Genomic DNA, 23118 nt, shown 5'->3' on the forward strand with positions numbered 1-23118 from the left:
AGATTGTGCCAAATGTTCCCTAGGGGCAAAGTTAGTCGCAGTTGATAAACAGTACAAAATTCTAAAACTTTAGAAACACAGAAGAATAACTAACTCAAGTTCTGATCTATTTACCTTGTAAAGTCATATGTTCTTCCATGAAGACTGCAATTATAGAATGCGGCACTTCTAGAAGCATATGTGGAGTTCTACCCAATTATAATGCTTGTCTGATAGCTAATGCATTATATATACATATATACATTATAATGTATTTAACTAAATTACATAAAAACATTTCAGGTTCAACTCTTTGGTAAACCTTCATTTATTGCCCAAAGTACTACAAAGAGATTTTTATTTATGCCAGCTCCTGAAAAAGTAATTCATACTATCTTTAAGGAAGAGATACCCTTCTAAAACTTCCAGTGCTCAAGGGGCACCGCAGGTGGTTCAGTTGGTTAAGTTCCTGCCTTTGGCTCAGGTCATGATCTCAGGGTCCCCAGATTGGGCCTGCTTTGGGCTCCCTGCTCATTGGTCCGCTTCCCCCCTTCTGTCCTCTCTCTCTCTCTCTCTCCCAAATAAGCAGATAAAACAAATCTTTGAAATAAATAGCTCATCTTTATTTAAAAAATGAAAGAGAGAAAGAAGGAAGGAAAGAATGAATTTGCAGTGCTCAAGCTACTCTCTGTCCCATTTTCTGATTTCCCTATAAGTTACAAGCATGAACTCATAAGCTATAAAAAAATAAATAATGAAGCATAACTTTATGGGGAAAATATTAAATAGTCTGCCATCCAAAGTTAGAAAAATCAGTAATTAAAATCCAAAGTAAAATCTAAATGACCTGTAAAAATGGAGACAAATATTGCCTCTTGCAAGACTATTTCACCAATGTCAAATGAAACTCCTGAAAAAGGCCCTTCCTCTAAGCTATTTCTTTAAATATCTCCTTACAGGAACTTTGTACAGGAAAGTAAATGCGCACTTGGCCACAAATTAGGTTCATGCCCTTCTTGGATCAAGTTTATAGAGCTATGATTTGCAAGCGTTTTCTCCCCCCTTACTTCGACATACCTGATGGTTGTGATACACACATCAGTAACTGTGGCTCACTATGGCATTGATTCAGGAGGTGGGAGGGGGGAGGGTCTCCCTAGAGAAGATACCACAAGTAAGGGCAGGTTAGAGTTTGAAAAGCCTACTATGTGATAGTCACCTTTGTAGGAGACAAAGAGGCATTGCTATTGCCATCTCAAAGAGCTCACCTAGAATAAAAAGTTCATTTTGCCATTGAAAGTGCCATCTTATGTTGATAGTATTTCTGAGAGCACCTATAATGTGATGCATCAAAGCTCATGCCTTCCTTTATCGGCTCTATTTTAGACCTATATAGTATAATAAATTTGTCAAACTTTAAAAAATATTCATACGAAGTACTATGTACAAAATCATGGACAAAATGTCATGATTTCCATACCAATTCTGTACCAATGAGAACCTAAGGCCTAATTAAACTCGCTACAGCTATCTATTGTGTCAAAGGTCTACTCTGAATGAAGAGAAAGCAGATAAAGGGAATTATTTTAAATCCCTAAAACTTGACCAAGTTTCACATACATAGTGTTACTTCCTCTCACTTTTCAATATTCTAACCATACATAAATCACCAGAAGATACTTAATACAGCAGAAACCTTGACTATCTTCCTCTTCCCATCTGAATCCAACAAAACAGAGGGTCCAAAGTACCGAAGACACAATACAGAGTTTAGTGTTAACCCAGGTGAAGGTCTTCAAGGTTTTAGCTGACAAAAAATTAGATATATTTCTATCGATTAACCACAAAAAAAAAAGCAAATGAAGTCTTAGTGTATATTAAGGATCTTACTATCTAGATTAGTGATTTGTAAATAAATCCATTACAGAATCACACATCCTCCTACCTATTCACTCATATTTTGATACAGTTTAGGCCTAGGATTGGTGTTTGGGCAAGTATGTGTTAAACAAAGGTCTAAATTATGAAAAAGGAGACAGTCACTCACTGCTTTGTTCCAGTTTGACCACTTTTAAACTACTGCACCAGGTTCTGGACTTCTCAATTTCAAAAGACCACGACTTCCAAATAGAGGAGGAGGGGGTGGGGTGAGGGAGGTGGTAATGCTATGGAAGGAGACTAAGTTCCCTATCATGGTGGAAATTAAGCAAAAGCTTCAAGGGAATCACTTGTTAGGAGTTTCATAAATTTGCCTCTCCCTTTAATTTCCTCCAACCCGAGGATATAATAGCAGTGATGCTTTCTAGGAAAGGGAACACATACATTTAACAAGGAAAAACGATCTCCAAATATCCACTACACTATATAAAGACAAGTTCAGAAGAACATGGAGAGCAATTAAGGGTTTTACCAGGTGGGGAACTTCACCAAGTAGACAAAGCATAGAAGTAGCATTGCACTTAAGGAAACTTGACCTAGACTGCATAGCTTAATATGTAATGTATATACATATATGTAACATGTTTATAAAGACAAACTACTTATATATTTATATAAAGGCAAGTCATTGTAAGCATCTGGAATAACCCAAGAAAAATACCAAAGTGGAACTCAACCTAATAATTTTACAAGGTTAATGGCTCTAGACTGCCTAGATTAACTCAATTGACAAAGTAATTTTTAGCTAGTTACATGACCCGGCATTTGGGGATAAGAAGCTTGACCATGTACTTTTAAAATGCTTTGCGGGGTTAATGACATAAATCACCCAAGAATCTCAGAGGATCACACAGGAGCTGCAGTCTGTATTGACTCTCGGTGGTCCATTTCTTTGGTAAAATCAACACCAAGAGTACAAAGTTGTCTGCTCTGCAAGATTTAGGACCAATTTAAAATCTAATCTTAAAAAGGGTGACTGGCTTTGTACTTATTAAAATGGCCAAAGCCTATAACCTTTCCGTGTTTGCAGTTACAGACTGGGCACAAGAGGATTCTGGTTCTTTTTAAAAGTGTGTACATACTGGACAAGGGAACATGGTGAGCAAATCTAAATCGGATATTAAAATTTTTTTGTGAACAAATGAAACTGGGCACCTGCAAACAAACAAGGGCCTATCTATGAAGTTGCAAAAGTATCAATTAAATATGTCCAACTCAAACACACACACACACACACACACACACACACACACGCCATCTTCCCTTTCTCGCTGTGAATGTAGAAACAGACTTTGAACTTCTGGTGCTTTCTCCCTCCAAGAAGAGCATGACAATATTTCCAGTTTCCCAGATTCACAGATGGAAGGATTGTTCATGCACTTTGTTAACACTTTCCACCTTTAATCACTGGCTAATCCTGCCAATTTCAGTTCTTTGTTTTTTCTTAAATCATCTTTCCTTTCCAACCACAACTCTTCTAATAAATCCCACTGTGTCTAACCAGGACTTTTACAGTAGCCTCTTCCGTGTTTCTCAAAAACGACCATTTGTCCGTCATCCGATCCACTGCCTATCAAAACTATGTTTCATCCACTGGCAGACAAAATAATGTGCATATTCCTTGGTCTGATCTTAAAACACTTCATTATTCATTCCCCTATCTCTACTCTTCTCTATCTTATCTATTAAAAATTTTCCACCATCCCACTTCTCCATCCACAAAGGCTAGGCTATTTGTTCCATGTGTTGTTTCCAGAATACAACATCGTTTCACACCTGGCATCCAGTCTCACAACACATTTTGCCCTTCTTCTCCCTCCATCCCTCTGGATCTCATTCCATAGGGGAAATGCAGTAAAACATTCCTGTAATGACATTCCTATAATGATACATTGAGGTTTTTTTCTTCTTTCTTAGTTACGTTCTTTATAGTGTACCAAACTGGACTCTAACCAGTTTACCATTCATATGAACACAAGAAAAGGTGGAAAATAAATCCAAAAGAGAAGTCAGAGAGGAAGAGAAGACAGAATTTTACCAGAAGTCCATGTTAAGAAGGTGATGGTATTTGAGCATTAAATTTAGCTCTGACCTTTCTGGAGTGCAATGTTCTCATGACTCTCTGTATTTCAAAGTATGTATCACTTTGCACTGCAATCCTTTATTCTTGCTGTATTTTTATTATCTGCTCAGGGAGGGGTTGCCAGGGTGGCCCACTCCGCACCCTCCACCAACAATCCCACCCTCTCAGTCACGCCATAGGCACCCTTCAAGCGTTCCGAAATTTAAAAACATGAACAGTGTAAGTTTTCCAATGAAAAGTTGCACGAGCCAGAGATCCACAGTTGCAGTCTAGGAGCTAACCATGCTAAAGGGGACTTTCCCACTCGGAGTGAGCAGCTTACTTACTTTACCAGTTTAGTACTGGTATTCTGACCCTCCTTACAATTAAATTCCTCCATATAAATTAATAACCTGACATTCTGATTCACGAGTTCTAATTTTATTAGTGTGCCTTGACAATGAATAACCTCCGGTTCTATAGAAAAAGTGCATCTCTGACCTTCAAGGCTGAGATCTGGATTCTAGCCAAATGTTAACCTCAGTGCCAAAACCAACACCCCTTCCCCCACCCCTAACACATACATATGCACTCGACAGAGAAATGCCTACTAGCCTCTATCACCTTAACTCAGCCATCTCAAATATAATCAGCTAGTGCTCATCTACTTACTCTCTTTGGCTAGAATAGTAAAAAGAGGATGAAATTCTTAAGTTTTTTGCCTTCTTTTCTTTTCTTTTTGTTTAAACACCATCTCCGATTCTATCATATTTATTTCTGCAGATTTTTTTTGGAGGTGGGCAGTGGTCTAAGTGAAAGCACACTGTATTTATGTAGTTATAGAAATTGGCTTAATATTTGTAAATTTAGTTTCACATAAGTTTATAGTTCTTAAAATGAGAAAGCATGGTAATAATCCATGATGTCGAAAAAAATTTTTAAATATTATATACACCATTTTCCTCCCATTCATTCACTTAAACAAATAATAACATATGAAAATATATAAAGATCCTTTGTCTTATGCAGGAAATGCAACAAATAATCAACATCCTGACAAGCAAAATTGAAACTAATCAATATTATACACAGTGTAAACTCAGATGCAGAAAAGCAAAGTACAGAAATAACATATTTCTGCATACGAGTGATGGATAAAGTTTTTAAATATTATAAAACAAAAAGGCTTATATTTATAGGCTATGCATAAACTATTAGAAAAATTAGTATACAATGTATTGAATGAATACTCTGGTACATGAAATTCATTTAGGCAAAGTTTTTTTTATCTTTATTACTTTGAAAAACAATGGTTATAAAATTGATTTTTATTTGCAACCTTACAGGCCTGATAATCAGTGAGGCAGGCTCAGTACTCTCCTTAGGTAGGTTTTACACAGAATTTTTTCTCCTTAGTCAAACATGATTTGTTTTCATGTTCATCTCACCATATCATTGGCACAGAGTTATAGTTTTGTTGCCAACTTTTAACCTAAAATAGGACCAAAAACTTTTGTAAAAAATAAAGTACGCTTCCAAATATGTATTTCAGTGCACATGCATAATTTTTCATAAAACTATACTTTTGGGCCATTGTGTATATATCAGTCTAGAGCTGCAAGGACCCATTGTGGAGGATCATACCAGTTGAATATCCAATCTTAAGTTTCTCCAGCAAAGTTTTACCTCACAATTTTATTAAAGGCCACATTACCATTTATAAAAGCATCTGCAATTGCTATTTCCATGCCTCTGAGTCCAATAACTACTAAGCAAGTGGTCCTAAAAATGCTCTGTGGACATATGGACAGAAACAATGTCAAATGATAACATTTCTTTACAAGGTTTTGCTTTTCTGACTATAAAATACGTGTTCAGGGTGAAAAACTTAAAAAAAATAGAATAGAAAAGTAAATAAAAAAATCACAATATCCTCTTATAAAACATTTTGACAACTATTCTTTCTGTTATTTTGTTGTTATACATAACATGCCATATCCTCAATTTTGTTTCCCAGTTTCCCTCTCTACTTATCAAAATATTTTCCCATGTGATTAAAAGCTCTTCATTTTGTATGTTTTAAAATTCCTATCTTTTCTTGCTCCTGAGCAATATGGAAAATACTTCATAATCAGATATTAACCACAGGGTAGAGTTAGCAAACTCTGAAAAGTTGCAGGGCAATCAAGCTATCATAATTTAAATATTTATATGGCCCCTATCATTGAAGTGCTCTGTAATTTGACAAATGGTCTGAGTTAATATGAAAACAAAATAGAAGCATTGCCTCTATAGGAAGGTGTGGGATGGATTGGCAACATGCCTTTAGATAAGATGGGATTTGTCTAATTGAAGACTAATAAGAAGAGAAAGGCTTAAATTTTCTTTGAACAGTCTAATGTTTTTGCTATATCAGAGGTTAAGATGTTAAAGCATCTACAAATAGAGGGAGAATATGACAACAACTCTTTATTAAAAGTTTATTTTGAAATAAAGACATTTATATAATAAAATTTCAAAACCAACCTGTATCATACTAAATGTTACAATACCCTAACAAACAACTTTTGACGAGATTAAGATACTTAATTGGAATTTGTTTCAATGTAAGGAGTTTGACAGCTTTCCTGAAAGTTGGATTTACAATTTATACATCCTCTGAAAAGCAAGGACAGAAGGTAAACTGGAAAAGGGTTAAAAAAAAAAAAAAAAAAAAAGTCAAACCAATCAGATTTTTTTTAAAGAAACACACACACACACACACACACACACACACACACCCTTAATACTAGGCCACTGCATACAAGAGAAAACATTTAAAAAACTCTCTTCCTACCCTCAGAGAGTTCAGCCAGTCAATACCAATCTTGGTGGTATTGCCTTCAATATATACTTCCCAATAATACTATCTCTTAGACTAATTCTCAATCCTACCTGGATTACTGCAATAGCCTTCTCCCTTCTTCCATCCTAAAACCTATTCTCACTCAACACTGAAATCCTGAGAGATCCTATTCAACATAGATCGGATTATATCCTTTCTCTTCTTACAACCCTTCAAAGGCTTAGACAAACAGCTTTGCAAGGACTCCCATGGCCTACTGATCCACTGGCCCTCTCCCATCACCTCTCTGACATCTCCTTCTCTATCACAGAAGCGAAAACCAGAGAATGTACAATGACCAAGTTGGGAGGAAAGATGACTACCACAGGAAGAATGTCTAAATTGAAGCCAATGGTGGTACAGTAAGATGATGCAGGATTCTTGCTCCTTCTGAGGTCAAACCAAAATAACCACCTCAGGCTAGACTGAAAGATCATTCAATATGTGGGAAAATCTGGAAGAAAAGTGGTCTGAGTACCAGGGCCTACAGTGGGTTCCTGTGGGAGCTAGTAAAAAGAGAGAGCATCTAGAGAATTATTTTTATGTGATAAATAAACAATCACTACCTTCCACTGAGGGCCATTGCTAAGCCTGCACTGTTCTAGCTACTTTGCAGAGATTATAAGCAGGAAGTCCCCATTGAGAATAATGGTACCACTGGTAAATTATAAGAAACAGGAAGGATATGACTGGAATCCTACCATGAAAAAAATGGAGCAAAAAATTCCGAGAAATCTGTTTCTCAAAACAAAATATGATGTATAATGGCAGCTAATACACAAGTTTCTGATGGGATTATAGGACACATATCGCAAATTTGACAACAGCATCATCAGCCATTTCTGCAAACATGTTCAAAGACTCCAATTTTCCTAAATATCTCCCTTCAACCTTTTTTCATTCATATAATTTTCTTCAGAAGCACCTGTCAGCATCTTTGTCAGATTTTTCTCTTTCCACTGTTTCTATGTCTGACTCCCCAGGCTCTGCATTTATCAGTAACTTTGATCATGATGTAAGCAACTCTAATATTTTAATTAGCTTCCTGAAAACCTGCATCATTTGTAAGACTTACAAGTCTGCTTTTTTAATCAAATGTAAATCTGATACTTCCTGAGATAAGCCCACAACCTTCAATGACAGTCCTAATGGGTGGGTAGGAACAGATACCAATCTTGTTCATTTGGAAAGGATGTCTGACAAGAACCAATGTCCATAATTTCCACTAATTTTATTTTCAGACCTTAAAAAATAGGCTGTATTACTCCCATATTATGATAGGATTATTAAAATTCAGAAAGTTGAAGAAACTTGTGCACATTACAAAGCCTTGGCTTGTCTCAGTGCATATACTCCTTCTACTTAACATCTGTATAGCAATTTATTTTTGTTGAGGCTTTATAATAGCCATATGAAATAGGTAGAAAAATTAATATTCCTATCTTACAGAAGAAAAAACTGAAGTTTCTCAATGGGGGAAAACAAAGTGAAAATTTTACTAATGTCATAGGTTCATAAACTATAATCTGTGTGTACGTATAAATGATGTTTTCCCCACAACACTAAGCCAATCACTTTTTAACTGTTTAATCAGACTGCAAAAGTCAGGCCTTTCTGTCTAGTTCTGGACAGAGGTTTGTAGTCTCGTGTTTCTCCACTGAAGTAGCTAGAGTGTACCTTAAAATCTCAGATTTTTGGACTTCAGGCTACACATAACTAAAGTAGAATATCTGACCATGAGACCTAGGAATTTTCATTTTAATAGGCTTCTAAGCTAATTTTTATTCACACTAAAATTTAAGAACTACAGCATGCAGCTAGATTTAGAAAATACCAGATGATGTTTAGTAGGAAGTAAGGGAGGTCAGGACATCTCCTCACAGATTTTTAAAGCATCTGTGTATTAATCAGAAACATGTACTGTTAGAATTCTAAGACAACAGTCTGATTAATATGGCATTACAATTATATGAGATTAACACCAGGGAAAAAGCAGCAAAGAATCTAGGCTTCTTGAGATACCTAGAAAGTAACAAATAGTCAATGTGAAATAAACAGAGTCCTGGATATTCAATAAGATATACCCTTACTTGCCGATCTTTTTAATCAACCTGGTCACATAAGAGGTAAAAGTTCACACAGGATTGTCCTAAGTATACATTTGTAAAGTCACAGTGATAAATGCACTAAAGAAGTAAAGAATTGATGTTTTGGAAAGTAATATCAGGAAAATTCATAAATAGCATTATGACTTCTGCAAAACAATCTAAGTGCTTTTGGTATAAAGACGGATCCCAAGCCAATGCATAGCTGGACTTCCTGCCCAAGGTCCAGGAGTGACTCTCTGAGGATCTTCTCTTTCCAAATCATGAAAAGTCCTAGATTTTCAATGCACCAACGTCATGTTCCCAAAAGACTATACATAAATATCTTTTTTAACTGAGGAATTACTCCTTTGTTTTTGATCTAGTCTTTTCTCTGCTGAAGCAAATACTAGCCTTAATTTCTCTCACTCACTTACTGTGGGCAGTTTCCATTTCTGAATGCCACTTTATTTTTTAGATAACTTAATCAGTGTTCATTTCTAGCTGTACCCGACATTTCCAACCGAATGCTCATACTTTTCATTTAGGACTACTTAATTCCTTACTTAATTCCTTACAGAAGTTCCACATTTAAAAGCTCAAGTTGTCATTCTCTAAAGGGGAAGAAGAGGTGATCCAATTATTACAGTAAAAGGAAATAAAGAGAAACAGACAAAGTGAGGCTACTGCCTTCAAAATTGTGTTATAATTTAGGCCCTGTTTATCTAGCAAAAACAATTCCCATTATAGCAAAAACAAATCATTAAGAGTAAAAACAGACACTACTCAAGATGGTACAGACACAAAGCAAGCTTCCTGTCCTAAAATGAAATATAGTTAAAAGGTTTTGCTTCTAAATTTTTTCTTCATATGTTAAAATTAAAATGACTTGTTTACAAAAATATATTTCTATTATTTCAAAATATCAATTTATAGCTAAATTCTTAGTTTGTAATTTTATGTTTTCAAATGGAAATGTTCAGATTTTTAAAAGATAATTTATTCAAAGAAATCTCAAACTGATAGTTTTTCGGTAACAGCAACCTTTCTTAAAAAGGAAAAAATTATCAATGACACCATTTGACATCCGCAGAGTAAAAGAAACTTGTCTCTATATAATAACTTTTTTCCCTAAACGCTGTACTCATAGTTTATCTAAAGGCATGATAATCTGCCCCCCATACTCAAAAGAGATGTTTCTGATTTCAGTGAAAGAGTATAACAATATTTTTGTATTATTAAGCATTAAAACTACAGCAACAAAACATTCTTGTCTTAAAACTTTTTTTTGCAAGTCAATTTCTATCAAAAACTAGATAGAACAAAACGACTGGATAAAAACTCATTTCAATTAAACCACACAAAGTGCTAATTTTTCAGTTCATCTGGACTCTAAAATTATGCTACCAAACTTCTAGATTATTAGCACAACTGGATGAACACTGCCGTTGGGTGATATTTTAAATAAGCTAATTTCATAAAATCACCTCTGGAAGCAACTGGCTCAAAACAGATTTTGTAATTGCACACAGTTAAAAGAAGAAAGAGAGATAGATTTACTTTATGTTAGACATTTCAGGATATACAGCTATTCAATAAGAAGCTATAACAAAACCACAAAAGTGTAAAAGAGTAGCAGTAGAAAACACCTGCCAACACTTTGCAGAGAGTGACGGGAACAAATAAAAGTCAACATTTATTCTTTCTCAATTAATTTCTAGGTTGAACATGAAAGAGATTCAATTTTTATTTTTCTAAAAAATGGACCTAATTTCAAAGCTCCTTTTAAAATCTACACTGTAATGATCTTGGTGGTAGCTTTGGTTATTTTCAGTTAGGAATGAGCTAAAAATAAGTATCTAGGACTCATGCTGAAAGTGGGATTTCCTCCCAGTAAGTGCAAATTCAGCCCCTTATCTGACACATGCAAGAGAATATTTTTTAAAGTAATAAAAATACAAATACATTAAAAATCTAAGTTTATAGGCAAGCTAATGAACTATTTATTTTCTTCTCTCCATAAAAATTCACTTAAATCGGTTTAATCACCAGCTCAACCTCAGGAGATTAAGGAGATAAGTATTTCAGATTAAAAGTCATTTATTTCTTTTCCATCCATTTAGCCTGCCAGCCAGCACCCACAATGAGCAAGGCTACTGGGCCAGAATTTTTGGAAGGGAATATTTATGGCGGAGAAGAGAGGGCTAAAAAGTTTGACTCTTTTCTAATGAAAATTGTTGTGCTCAGAATCTGACTTTACTATGCGAGCCTAGAAAGCAAATTTTGAAGGTAGCCTAGGCAGCTCAATAGGTTCTGGCTTTCCAAACTTCCCAAGAGACTGGTACAGGGTCAGGACCCCAAAATATGAACTACCAAACAAGAGGATGTTTTATATCATAATGCCTCCTGAGGAATATGTCCTAAGTGGACCTGTTAATTTGATTATATGAAACAGTTTAAAAATGAGAATTATCTCCTTTATTTGCATTCAGACTAGTTTAAAATGTCCTAAGAAGGCTGAGTCCACATGAGTTGCCACAAAATGAAGCATTCCCCCCAAAATATTTCTAATGACTTCAAACTTCCATTAGGCTTACTTACTTAAGTGGATTATACCTGGAGAGGGGGAAAGACTTGCCACAGACATAGCATAAATATTCAGTTATTTAAACTTACTTCAGAAGATGGAAAACTTTTATTAAAATCCCATTAAATCAAAACCACAAGCTTCTTACACAAAATTATTTCAATATTCTGACATGGTACTGTGGGGTATTGGGGATAAAATGGCATTCCATAAATTTTAAGCACATCCTGAGAGAGAAGAATCTATTAGGTTAAAAACATGTGAAATAAAATGTATTTCTTTGAAAAGTTATGTATATACATACAAACACATACACACATTGTCAGAAAAGATGACTGGCAAAAAATAATTAATAAGACCAACTTCTATGTTAATTTAAAGCAATTTCAAAATTAGCCAGGGCAAATGACTAGTTGCATTCAAATACAAACTCTTTCAAGTAACAGTTATGATTTTTATGCCATTTATTGTCCAGCTAGCTACTTCAAGAAGTCTAAATTTGGCCGACATCACCAGGAGTGAGCCCAAGTCCACATTATTTCATTTTAGCTAAATGTGCTTCTTTGTATATCAGGATTCTACTGTCTGTTCTTAGTTGATTTCCTAAGTGATACGTGAAAAATCTATGTTTCTCACCATTTTTATTCTGGAATGCAAAGATAAATAATGGGCTTTGCATTAAAGATGGGGGAATTTATAAATGAAAGGTCACCACAAACATCACACACAGATATAAACCATTATACACAAAATAAATGCATTCTCTAAAAAAAAATTGTATATATCTATGTATAAAGGAACATGTCTTATAGAAAAAGTAATTTTCTCATTACTTCTCAAAGTAATAATGGAACAATGCTACAGTTAATGAATTTATGGAGTTTGGGGAGAGGAGATAGAAGAAAGGTGAAAAAAATCACTGTCCTCAACATCTGTACCTTTTTCTGAGTCCACCCTGAAATCACACAGAGCTCCAAAGCCATCTCATCTCAATTGCTCGTCTTGAAATCCCAGACTACCAAAATCCTCAACCCTTTTTACACACAAAATGGAACTCTTTTCATTTCATTTCTTATATCCTTGAAAGTGGTTTTTACATAAGCAATGGTGAGAAGTCATCAGCCCTTTATAGACACTGTTATACTTTTCATCTGTTAAAATTACCAGCAGGTCTGTCACTTTAGTTTCCTAAGTTACCAAGATAACCTGCACTATAAACAAACACTTTCATTTCTAAAGAGACATTAGATAACCCAATTATACACTAATCACCATGAACGTGACTAATCACATGTTCACACTGTACACATAAGCAATCCCGGTTACAAATCAAACTCTGAAAGACGAAATCATAAATAACTGAAAATCTTGATACTGTGTTATAATTCAGGTTAACATAAAGGTTCCTTATTCAAGAAGTCTGTGAAATAACCCCTCTAATTAAAATAGTATTTTTAAATCTGTGCATTAATGTGAAATGAAGAAACGAGGGGAAACTGACTTGCCAACTATTAGTGTAGCAGTTAGTGGTACAAAAAAGAGCTACCAAAGTCACATAAAATTTGAACAATTGTATATTAAGTGTCATCATTAAATCTATATGGATTTGCCATTATAATTGAAGGGGTAATATTAATATTCAAGTATTTAATCCCTTTAAAAATTATAGCTGCACTGTCCAAAAAGCACAGAAGCGCAGCACTGTTAGTCACATGTGTCACTTGAGTACTTAAAATGTGGCTACATCAAACTGAGATAGGCTCTAAGTGTAAAACACACACAAAATACTTAAATTTATAACAAAATAACAGAATGCAAAGTATATCTTGATTTTTTGCATTGATTTTATGTTGAGATGCCATAATGGATTACTTTAAACATTACTATCATGGACCTCACCTGCTTCGTTTTACTTTTCTGGGTGGCTACAAGAAAATGGCAAATTATGTGGCTCGTGTTCGATTTCTATTGGACAGCAACAGCACTTATCTAGCCTGTTTACAGGACTGTTTTCATCAAAGCCACTGGGTGACACTGTTTCTCCACTAAATTAATACAACTAAAGCAATTTCCTGGCAGAGGAAAAAATCTCACATACACAGGCTCCCACACATGTGCACATGTGTACACGCACCAGTAGACACAATGTGTTCCTTATAACTATGCGCAGATGAAACTTTCTTAGGATGAAAGAACATGAGTACATTCATGTAACTTGATTACTATCTCAGGATGGAAGAACATGAATGCATTTAACTACTTTTATTACTATCTTAGTAGGACCAGCTATATTTAAAACATTTTTAATGACCATTTGGATTCCCCAATAATAAAGGACAGCTCTAATCAAATCAAACAGGTAGAAGTTGTTTAGTTTGTGAATTTTCCCAACTAGCTTCCCACCTTATAAATGGTTATGTTCTTCATGACCTCCTCTAATATTACATCCTATTTACTTACATTTTAATGGATTCCTGAGGAAACCATGCAAAATAACTTAGGTGAACAAAAACCACCAGCTGTTTCTGCTAACAAAGAAATGCTTTGCTGATGTGCAGATTACTTTTTGCCTTGAATTCTGAAACCCTGGACATTTTGAAATAGATTAAAAAACTAAAATGAAAACAAAAATCAATAGTCAAGCCACCAGAGCATGCTCTTCATTGATGAGATACAGACTCCACAAAGTTAGACTCTCCAATGCAATTGATATTCATTCGTGGGACAAAGTCCTGAATGATACATTCCAGAGGCTGCCAGGTACTATTTGATAACCAGAAAACTCACTGTAAGGGCTCAGAAGAGTTTTGTGTTATCTGTCCATTCAACAAGTTTTACTCAGTCTTCTAATTCTCAATGAGAATTCAGAGTTAGTTCCATGTGCAAAAATCACAAAAGATATTTAGACTTAAAATTACCAGCCTGATTCCTTTCCTACCCTCTTTCCCCAGAAGCATATTCAGGTCCAAGAGAAAAGTGGATAAAAGCCAACATTTTGCCTCTGACTGGGTACATACATTTAGCTGACTCTCCCTCAGTTTCCTTCTCTCTAAAATCAGACTAATTTTAGTTTCTTAACTACAGCCTGCACAGAATTGAGCATTCTGAGATCTCACTGCTACAAATTACTTGAAGCCATAAACTACCTCAGGATGTGAAAACAAACAATCATTGTACTATATTGAAGTATAACTTCCTAACTCCTGCAATATTTTTACCTGTATTTCAGAAGTACTATAAGAGGTATACTAACATTAATTTCCATTTCAAATAAAAAAATTCTCTGCCTTCAAAATGTAAAGCTGCTCAAAATCTAAAAACGTTTATGTTTAACCAGTAGGTGTTGAGAAAGTTATGAAAGTCTATGAAACTATTGACTTTTACCCCTGAAAAATGAACCGATGAAGCGATGAATGTTCTGGATCTAGATTTAAAACCTACTCTAAGCTATTATATGCATTCCTTCAACTATTATCTAAGAGGCCATTTAGGTATTTTACTGATTTCCCCTTTCCTTAGGTTGACCTCTTATTACCCTAATTAGTTTTAAGCTCTGGAGAGAAGAGTGTTGTTCCATTATCTGTATATAATGTGTACGATTTTTAGCATGAGACCTAATGCATAGACAAAAACGTGTTGATATGACATTTGATAGTTTCACTGACCAAAGACCTTTATGAATAACATGAGCTAAGGGTAGCATCTTCTTTTAAGACCATAGTATACTTTTATGCTGAACACATATGTCCAACTAATATTTTGAAAATTGTCATCCAACACATCTTTCTCTGAACAGTTTATGCACATCTTCAAGATATTTTTCTTCCAGAGATCAAAACTATATATTTCATGTTGACAACAGCACAAATATATTCTCAGATCTAAGTATAAGACAACTCCCTAGGAGCCTTGGGAGAGGGGGCGGGGGAGAGGGGGCTCTTAAAAAAAAATACCACCAGTAGCAAAAGTATATATATATAAGTAATTACTAAGGGGATTTAAATGTTCATGTAAAGGAAATAATGTTCATTTGAATACTAACAGAAAATAGCTTTCAGTGTAAGAATATGGAGAAGTCTGAACCTTCTGAGGCTCATTCTGAATTCTTTAATAGACCTTCATTAAAAGCATGAATGTAGAAGTAAATATAAATTGAGTTGTCAATCTCATGTATCTTGAGGGGTTTTTAGAAGATACAATTCTAAATCTCAAATAGAAGAGGAGGAGGAGGAAGAAGATTGCTTGGGACAGGAGACAGAAAGGCAACTAAATAAACAACTCACCACAAACATGTAACCTTATGCATCATTTCACAAAGCCAAAGAAACTTGCCCTATGCAAAGGCACTGCGTCTGCATGTCAAAATCTCTTAAACTACTACATGATACAACAGTTGCATTGACTACCTTCATATATATCCATGAGATTACATCTCACAACAATAATATTTCCTGAAAAATACAACTCCCTCCCTAAATCCAAGATAAACTCATTCTTTCTTTAGATTATGTAACACAAGTTTTCAATGAAGTCTACATAGACTCTACTGGGATGTTACTGGCACCAACCATATTAACTAAAATCTTATATACGGAAATATTTCTAATTTTGAGGCTCATAAGCATCCTGCTTCAATCTTACTTAAATGAGAAGTAAAATTAAATTTGGTAAAGCCTTTATTCAACTAGAGTCCTGCAAAGATTATTCTCAGAGTTTTATTTCCTAATAGAATACAACAAATTCACACAAATGTCACTACAGATACAATGAATGCTTTTTCATGCCAGTGTCACTCACCCTAGCCTGCCTGCACCCCCTGCCCAGGCTTTTCAAAATGTATTTCATACACAGAGTCACTGTTCTGGTTGTTTATTTAATTAACATGACAGCCCAGCATACACAGCATTTCTTTCAGTTCTACAGTTTTAACTTTTTACACTTTAGACTCAATACAGAAAGAGTAAAATTACTGTTTGACTCCTTCCAACCTCTGTAAATTTATATAGATTCACTGACTATTTCTGTCAGTTAAAACAGTTTTTCAGTATGCTTTAAATATCTCTATATACAAAGTAAAAAAAAAAAAAATCACAATTTTGTCCACATACACACAAAAATTATTTTCTCTTACCTTTCCCAAGGGATAAGAAAATCTTTTTCTTTTTAGTGTTTTCAGAAGTTGACATTAATTTTAATTCTGTCAGCAAGTCATAAATAATCAATATTGTTCTTTGTATCAACCTAAGCTGAGCTATACTACTGAAATGTAATAGATTTAAAACCTGTGTTTCTGAAATTTATTCAATTTCACAAATACAGGAGATTATACTAAAATGTATTTAGAAACTTAAAGGACAATGTTATTTTCAAAAGAAATACTTCTGTATTTTATAACCATAGTATAAGCGTAAGTATGTTATATTTACTCAGAAGATGTAACAAGGCCTATCATGTGTCTACCATCAAAAAACATACCCATTTCTTATTTTTTTCATTTGAAAATATCTCTTATAACAGCAATGAAAAACTCAATCCTACTTTTGATAACCAACCATCAGGCTCCACGACATTGCTACAAAAACCTGTTGTTGTGGGACACCTGGGTGGCTCAGTGGTTGAGCATCTGAGCTCAGGGTGTGATCCCAGAGTCCCGGAGTCCTGGGATCAAATCCTGCATTGGGCTCCCCACAGAGAGCCTGCTTCTCCCTCTGCCTTTCTCTCTGTCTCTCTTACGAATAAATGAAATCTTTTTAAAAATCTATTGATGCTAAAGATATTTAGTTAAGAGCTTTAGGGAAATGCTTATGGAAAATACTTTGATTTTTAATTACACAATATAAAGTATACAGCTGTATGTTTCTGACAGATCCTGTATCCAACACAAAGAATTTTGTCAGTAAGTGGAACATTAATGGAGAGAGCCCTATACCTTGTGTTTTATTTCATGTGAAACCATAGGCAAAACTATTAAATTCTTAACATGTAACTAAAGTAAAATGGCATCGGTTTGGAATCTTTCAAAGATGAATGTGGGAGAGCTTTGGTGGCTCAGCCAGTTAAGTATATGCCTTCAGCTCAGGTCAAGATCCCAGGATCCTCGATGGAGGCCCATGTCTGGCTCAACTAGATTTAAAAAAAAAAAAAAAAAAAAAAGGATGAATGTGCAAGGTGGCTACAGTAATTAGTGAGGAATGACTAGCCAGTGGTGTCCCCTGATGTGCAAACAGAATAAACATCCTTTCAAATACAATATCCAAATGTTTAAAACTGCACAATTTAAATTTTGTGTTGAAAAAGAAACTTATTAGACAATCGGAAAAGGACAAACATTATATGGTCTCATTCATTTGGGGAATATAAAAATTAGTGAAAGGGAGTAAAGGGAAAGGAGAGAAAATGAGTGAAAATATCAGTGAGGGTGACAAAACATGAGAGACGCCTAACTCTGGGAAATGAACAAGGAATAGTGGAAGGGGAGGTGGGCGGGGGGTTAGGGTGACTGGGTGATTGGCACTGAGGGGGGCACTTGGCAGGATGAGCACTGGGTGTTATGCTATATGTTGGCAAACTGAACTCCAATAAAAAGTTTTTTAAAAAAGAAAAAAATAACTTATTAGTCATATAAAATATCTAATAATACACGAAATTCTAATATCTCTGTATACTCCGGTGTTTAGATAGTACAATGATAACTTGAGGGAGACATACCTGCCCTAGGATGTGAACATCTACTTAGAAAAGATACATACTCCTTAATGGACATGTCTGCCAACCAAAAAAGTACAGTTTGACACACTGATCTACAAAATCAGCCTGCATCTTGAGGATATTAGACTGGTACCACTGAACTGAAAGCCATACAAATGTCATGAACTTTTCTTTACTGAGAATAAAGATACCTTCACTTGCATTCACAGACAGACCAGCGTCAGATGAATTCTGTGACTGAAGACCAGACTTATTTCTTCTTTCTGTGCTTAAAGCCATCTTTATCAACCACACTGCAAAACTCATTCCATATGTAATATCCAATCTATAAACCAAACTGTGGTTTAGGAAGGAAGGCAAAAAGGGGGGGGGGGAATATCTCTGTCAGTTGCTTTGTCTTATGAGAATTTTATCTTCTATTCTCCTTGACCTTTTAGAATTGAGTCATTGAAGAGAGGTAGCTCATAAGCAAGTAGCCACTATCATTCACACAAAGAAAAGGCTGAAATTCTCTCACCTTTAAACCTCACAATGAGCAAGGTCCAAATAAATTCTCAAAAGGCCTCTGCCAGACTTTGTGCCTTATGTCCTTACACCTCTACTTAAAATTCACCTGTTGCCTGAGTATTATCTTGAGTTGAGAGTAGACATTCTTTCCTAATCAGGAGTCAGGGCAGGGTTATATATGTGTTTTACAAGTATTTTGATTCTTGATTCATGAAGTATGCAGATGACAGTGTATACTTTGCACTCTTAACCAGAAGTTTGTTTCCTTATGATAAAACAGATAAGACATTTACTATATAGCTCCTGAACTTTTCACACAGTTAGGCTAACGTATGAGATATTGCCCTATCTTATAAGAGACTATTCCATGTTAGTTCCCATCCACCCCCCACAATTATACTCAGCAACAACTTTAATGGGCCATATATAAAAACTAGTCTTAAGTAACATGCACATACTAACCGGTAGGTACCCTTATTAAAACTTTAAGGATCTAAATTTTTGGTAAATGTAACCTTGTTTTCCCATCAACCATAAGAGATCCAGTCTCTTACTTTAGAACATTCTTCATAAACACAGCCTTTAAAAAAATAGTAACCAAAGAAAATGACCAAAATAGATGATAAATGTGCATTTTCAACAGCATTAATCAGCAAAATATGTAAAAATGCAATGCTTGGTTATTTTCTGATAAATCTTCAGATTATCTGAATTCTCCATTTATCAATCCAAACCAAAGAAAACCAGTACAAATCCGCAGATTAATTAACACTGCCGGTTAATGTACTTCATATTAACTCTACCTTTCACTCCTTGATTTCTAAATGTTACGGAATTTCAGAAATTTAGGAGGCTAAATGATATTAATTTGGAGTCGAGTTACGTATAATTAAAGTACAGATTAGCCTTACAAATTATGGTTCAATTTTGCAATGATCTTATCACATTCCCCTTTAAGTTCAAGAAAAGTGCTCTAAACATAATTAAACTAGCAGTGTTTTCTTTTAAAAGTCATTCTTTCCTGACACTTTGAATAGAAATCAGACTGTTTTCCCCCCTTAATTGGTTTACCCTTAATTGGTTTTCCCCCCTTAATTGGTTTACCCTTAAAGCTTGCTTTATTCTCATGATTTCCAAAATTTCTACCAAAACTAAGTATCAGTCAGCGGCCTGTTTTTAACTTCACTCTTAGAGTGAGCTTATACCCAAGAAATATTTGCTTTATCTAAACAAAAAGCTAAATAAGAATATTAGTTTTAAAATAAACACAAGAGACTATGATGTTGTCATCCATTCTGCTAAATAATGTCAAACAACTACATTCTTTGTAATCAATCCCATTTCAAAAACAAACTAGCCACCACACCATATGGTGACTTAGAAATACCTAAATGACTCTCCACAGAACAATCTAAAAAGAAAAGCTTACTATATCTTAGGACATTCTTCCAGTCACTAAGGTTGTCCCAATAGGGCCATAGATAGGCATAAATTTAAGTGGGAAAAGTGTAAATTTCCACTTGCTGAACATAATCAGCTGTCTACAACTCCCACTTCCAAGTGTCATATCTGTTTGGAGTGGAGAAGCAAACACTTAAGTACACCTTTTCAGAAACGACTTGAATTTCAAATTGGGATTTGTTCTTTTAGGACCTCTAGAGCAACCATACTCCATGATCTTAAATGCTGAATGATCATGAGATTCATCCCCAAAATTCATTAAACTTTTTTTCTAGGACAACTTCACTCATCATTCCGGATTCCTCTTCTTCTCCCTTTCTGAGCGATTTATACCACCAGCAATCTTAAAATCATTCTCCTGAATATTTCCTGTATAATCTGTATAAATCCATTCCAACTTCTAAACATCCACTTAAGTACTCAAGAGAAATGAAGGGCTTTTTTTGTTTTTTTCTATTTAGTTGACACCAACAGTGAAGTTCAAGACTTTGACAAATTCCACTGTACAGACATACTGTTCCCCGCGCAGAAGTCTATCATCAGGAAACAAAACACATCAGCATGTACCAACATATATCCCCAAATTACAATTCAAAAACAAACTGGGCACCACCAGATGCAGCCTCATCCAGGAAAACTCACTGCAAAACCACGAAGTGTGTATCAACACCTCAGCTTCAAGCATTGCTTGCTTTTACATCGGAACCGTTTTTACTGACTTCACAGACGTTGACTTGTCACTTTAGAAGACACTTTATCAAAAGTATTAAGAAACTTCAAAAGTATTAAGGAAATCTAGTAAAATCCACGTGTTGAAACATCACCCAGTGCTGCTAAAACTAAATAAATTTAAAAAAAAAAAGAAAAAGAAAAAAAAGCTAAACTGGAGGATCTCTGCTGGAGGAGAAAACTCTGAGGGGACCTGAGCGGAGGGAAGCCCTACGCCAGGTGTAGCAGATCCAAAAAGCTGGCCCAGCTGCGGAAGACCCTGCAAATGCCACCCAGTTGTGCTACTTATTATCGTTTCTGCTGTTCAGGTTGTAAAGTCCTGAGCGAGACGGGGAGGAAAAAGTCTCTAGTCCCCCACGGAGTCTGAAGTTCACACCACTTTTCGGGACTGCCTTCCTTTTAGTTCCCAGCGCTCGGATTCCCTCCGCTTCGAGGCGAGTCCCGAGCGTCCCGAGCGTCCCCGGGAGAGGCGAGGGAGCGGAGCTCGCCGGCGCTTACCTGTTCCCTCGGGATGCAGGGCAGGGAGGTCCTCCGATGGGACTTGCTGCCGCAGCCGGACATCTCGGCGGACACCACGGAGCTGGACCGCCGCCGCCTCTTGAACACCGGGGTGTCTTCCTTGGTCCCGGCAGTGAGCTGGGACCCGAGGTGCTCCCTCGGAGCCGCCCCCGCGGACTGCGGCAGGATCTGCTCCACGTACCTGGCCAGGAGCAGCCCCAGCACGCCGGCCGCGTACGCCAGGTAAGGTCTCCAGGCGACCTTGAACCTCTCCAAGGAAATGAGGGCCACGGTCCTGACCGCGCTAGTCACGGCGACCATGAGGACGCCCAGCCTCAGCCTCAGCACCAGCCATGTCGCGGCGGCCACGCAGCTGAGCACCACCCCCGCGGCCGGGAGCGACAGCAAGCGATCCTCCCCGACGCCCAGCCCGAGCTGGACGAGCGCTTCCCCCCCGCAGCAGGCGGCGAGCAGCGCGGCGGCCAGAGGCAGGCGCACCCCGGCGCGCTGGAGGTACAAGCCCATCCAGAAGAAGGCACACAGGAGACTGAAGAGCAGCGCCGAGGGCTGCAGCCAGGGGCTGAGCGGCGCGCCGCCCCCCGCGGCACCTCCCCGCGGCCCCGGGAAGACGCCCCCTTGCGCCCCCGGGGCCGCTTCCTCCGCGGCCGCCGCCGCCGCCTCCCTCCGCCCCGGGTCGCGGCCGGCCTCCCCGCGCGCCAGCCGCAGCAGCAGGGCCAGCAGAAAGGACAGGGAGCCCGCGCACAGCGCCGAGGAAAGTTTCCGGGAGCGCCGGAGCGGCCGCAGCACCAGGTCCCCCCAGCGGCCGCGGCGGCCCGAGTCCCCACGCCGTGCGGGGCCGGCGCGAGCGGGACGGTGCGGGCCCGCGGCGGGGGCTGCGGGGCCCCCCCGGCGGCCGGCCTCGCGGGGCGCTGCCATCGCAGCCTCTTCGCGGAGTCCCGCAGGTGCCCCCGGCGCCCCCAGCCCGGCGCAGGCGCTGGCACGCGCGCGCCCCCCGCCGAGCCCACCCTCGGAGACCCCCTTCTCCCCGGGCCCCCCAGGCCGCCGCAAGTTTCCGCTTTCCAGTAACTCCTGCAGGATCCTGGATGCTCCAGGCAGTCGCCTTCAAGTTAAAAGCTAGCACAGGCACCAACGACCAGACTTCCTCCCTTGCTCTCTCCGAAAAACTCTTAAAAATTGTGCTCCACCCCCGCCCCCCGATTCCTGCCCTCCGGGGTCCCTTCCCTCCGGGGGGGCTCTACAGCTCGCCCCAGGCGCCCGGCGCGCGGGGGCTGCAGACGCCGCAGGAGCCGGGGGCACAGGGCGAGCTCGGGGCCATCTCGCGCGCCCCTCGGCGCTGCGCTGCTGCGCGCCCGGCCCGCGGCCGCTGGAGGTGCCCCTTCGCCTCCTCCCTGCGGCTCCTTCTCTATCACTCGTTCTCTCTCCTCGGCCGATCCTCCCCGGCTCGGCCCCAGGAAGCGAACCGCCATTCCCCGGGGCAGAAAGCAGAGCCTCCCCTGCGTCTGTCGGTCCGGCTCATGGCAAAGGGCGGAAGAACATGGAAATGGGGCTGAGAAAGAACCAAGAAGTTGCTGAGTCCCGTCGAAAAAGAGACACAGTCCGAGAGGCTCGCGGCAGCCGCGAGGAGGGAGGGACGCGGGAGGGAGAGCGAGCGCGCGAGCTG

At 38.0% G+C, this 23118-nt stretch overlaps 1 protein-coding gene across 2 annotated transcripts in view; it reads right to left on the reverse strand.

Moving 5' to 3' along the window:
• Nucleotides 1-22034, reverse strand: part of PDE3A (phosphodiesterase 3A) — a 312609-nt gene extending 290575 nt beyond the window's left edge. The window contains exon 1 of one of the 2 annotated variants that reach the window (XM_035707354.2): nucleotides 21438-22034. In XM_035707354.2, coding sequence (XP_035563247.1) covers nucleotides 21438-21962 — 525 coding nt within the window. In that variant the 5' untranslated portion in view covers nucleotides 21963-22034. The other variant, XM_035707353.2, reaches the window with a different exon arrangement.
• Nucleotides 22035-23118: the final 1084 nt, after the last annotated feature.

This window comes from Canis lupus, chromosome 27, assembly GCF_003254725.2.
Source record: "Canis lupus dingo isolate Sandy chromosome 27, ASM325472v2, whole genome shotgun sequence".
Classification (NCBI taxonomy): Eukaryota; Metazoa; Chordata; class Mammalia; order Carnivora; family Canidae; genus Canis; species Canis lupus.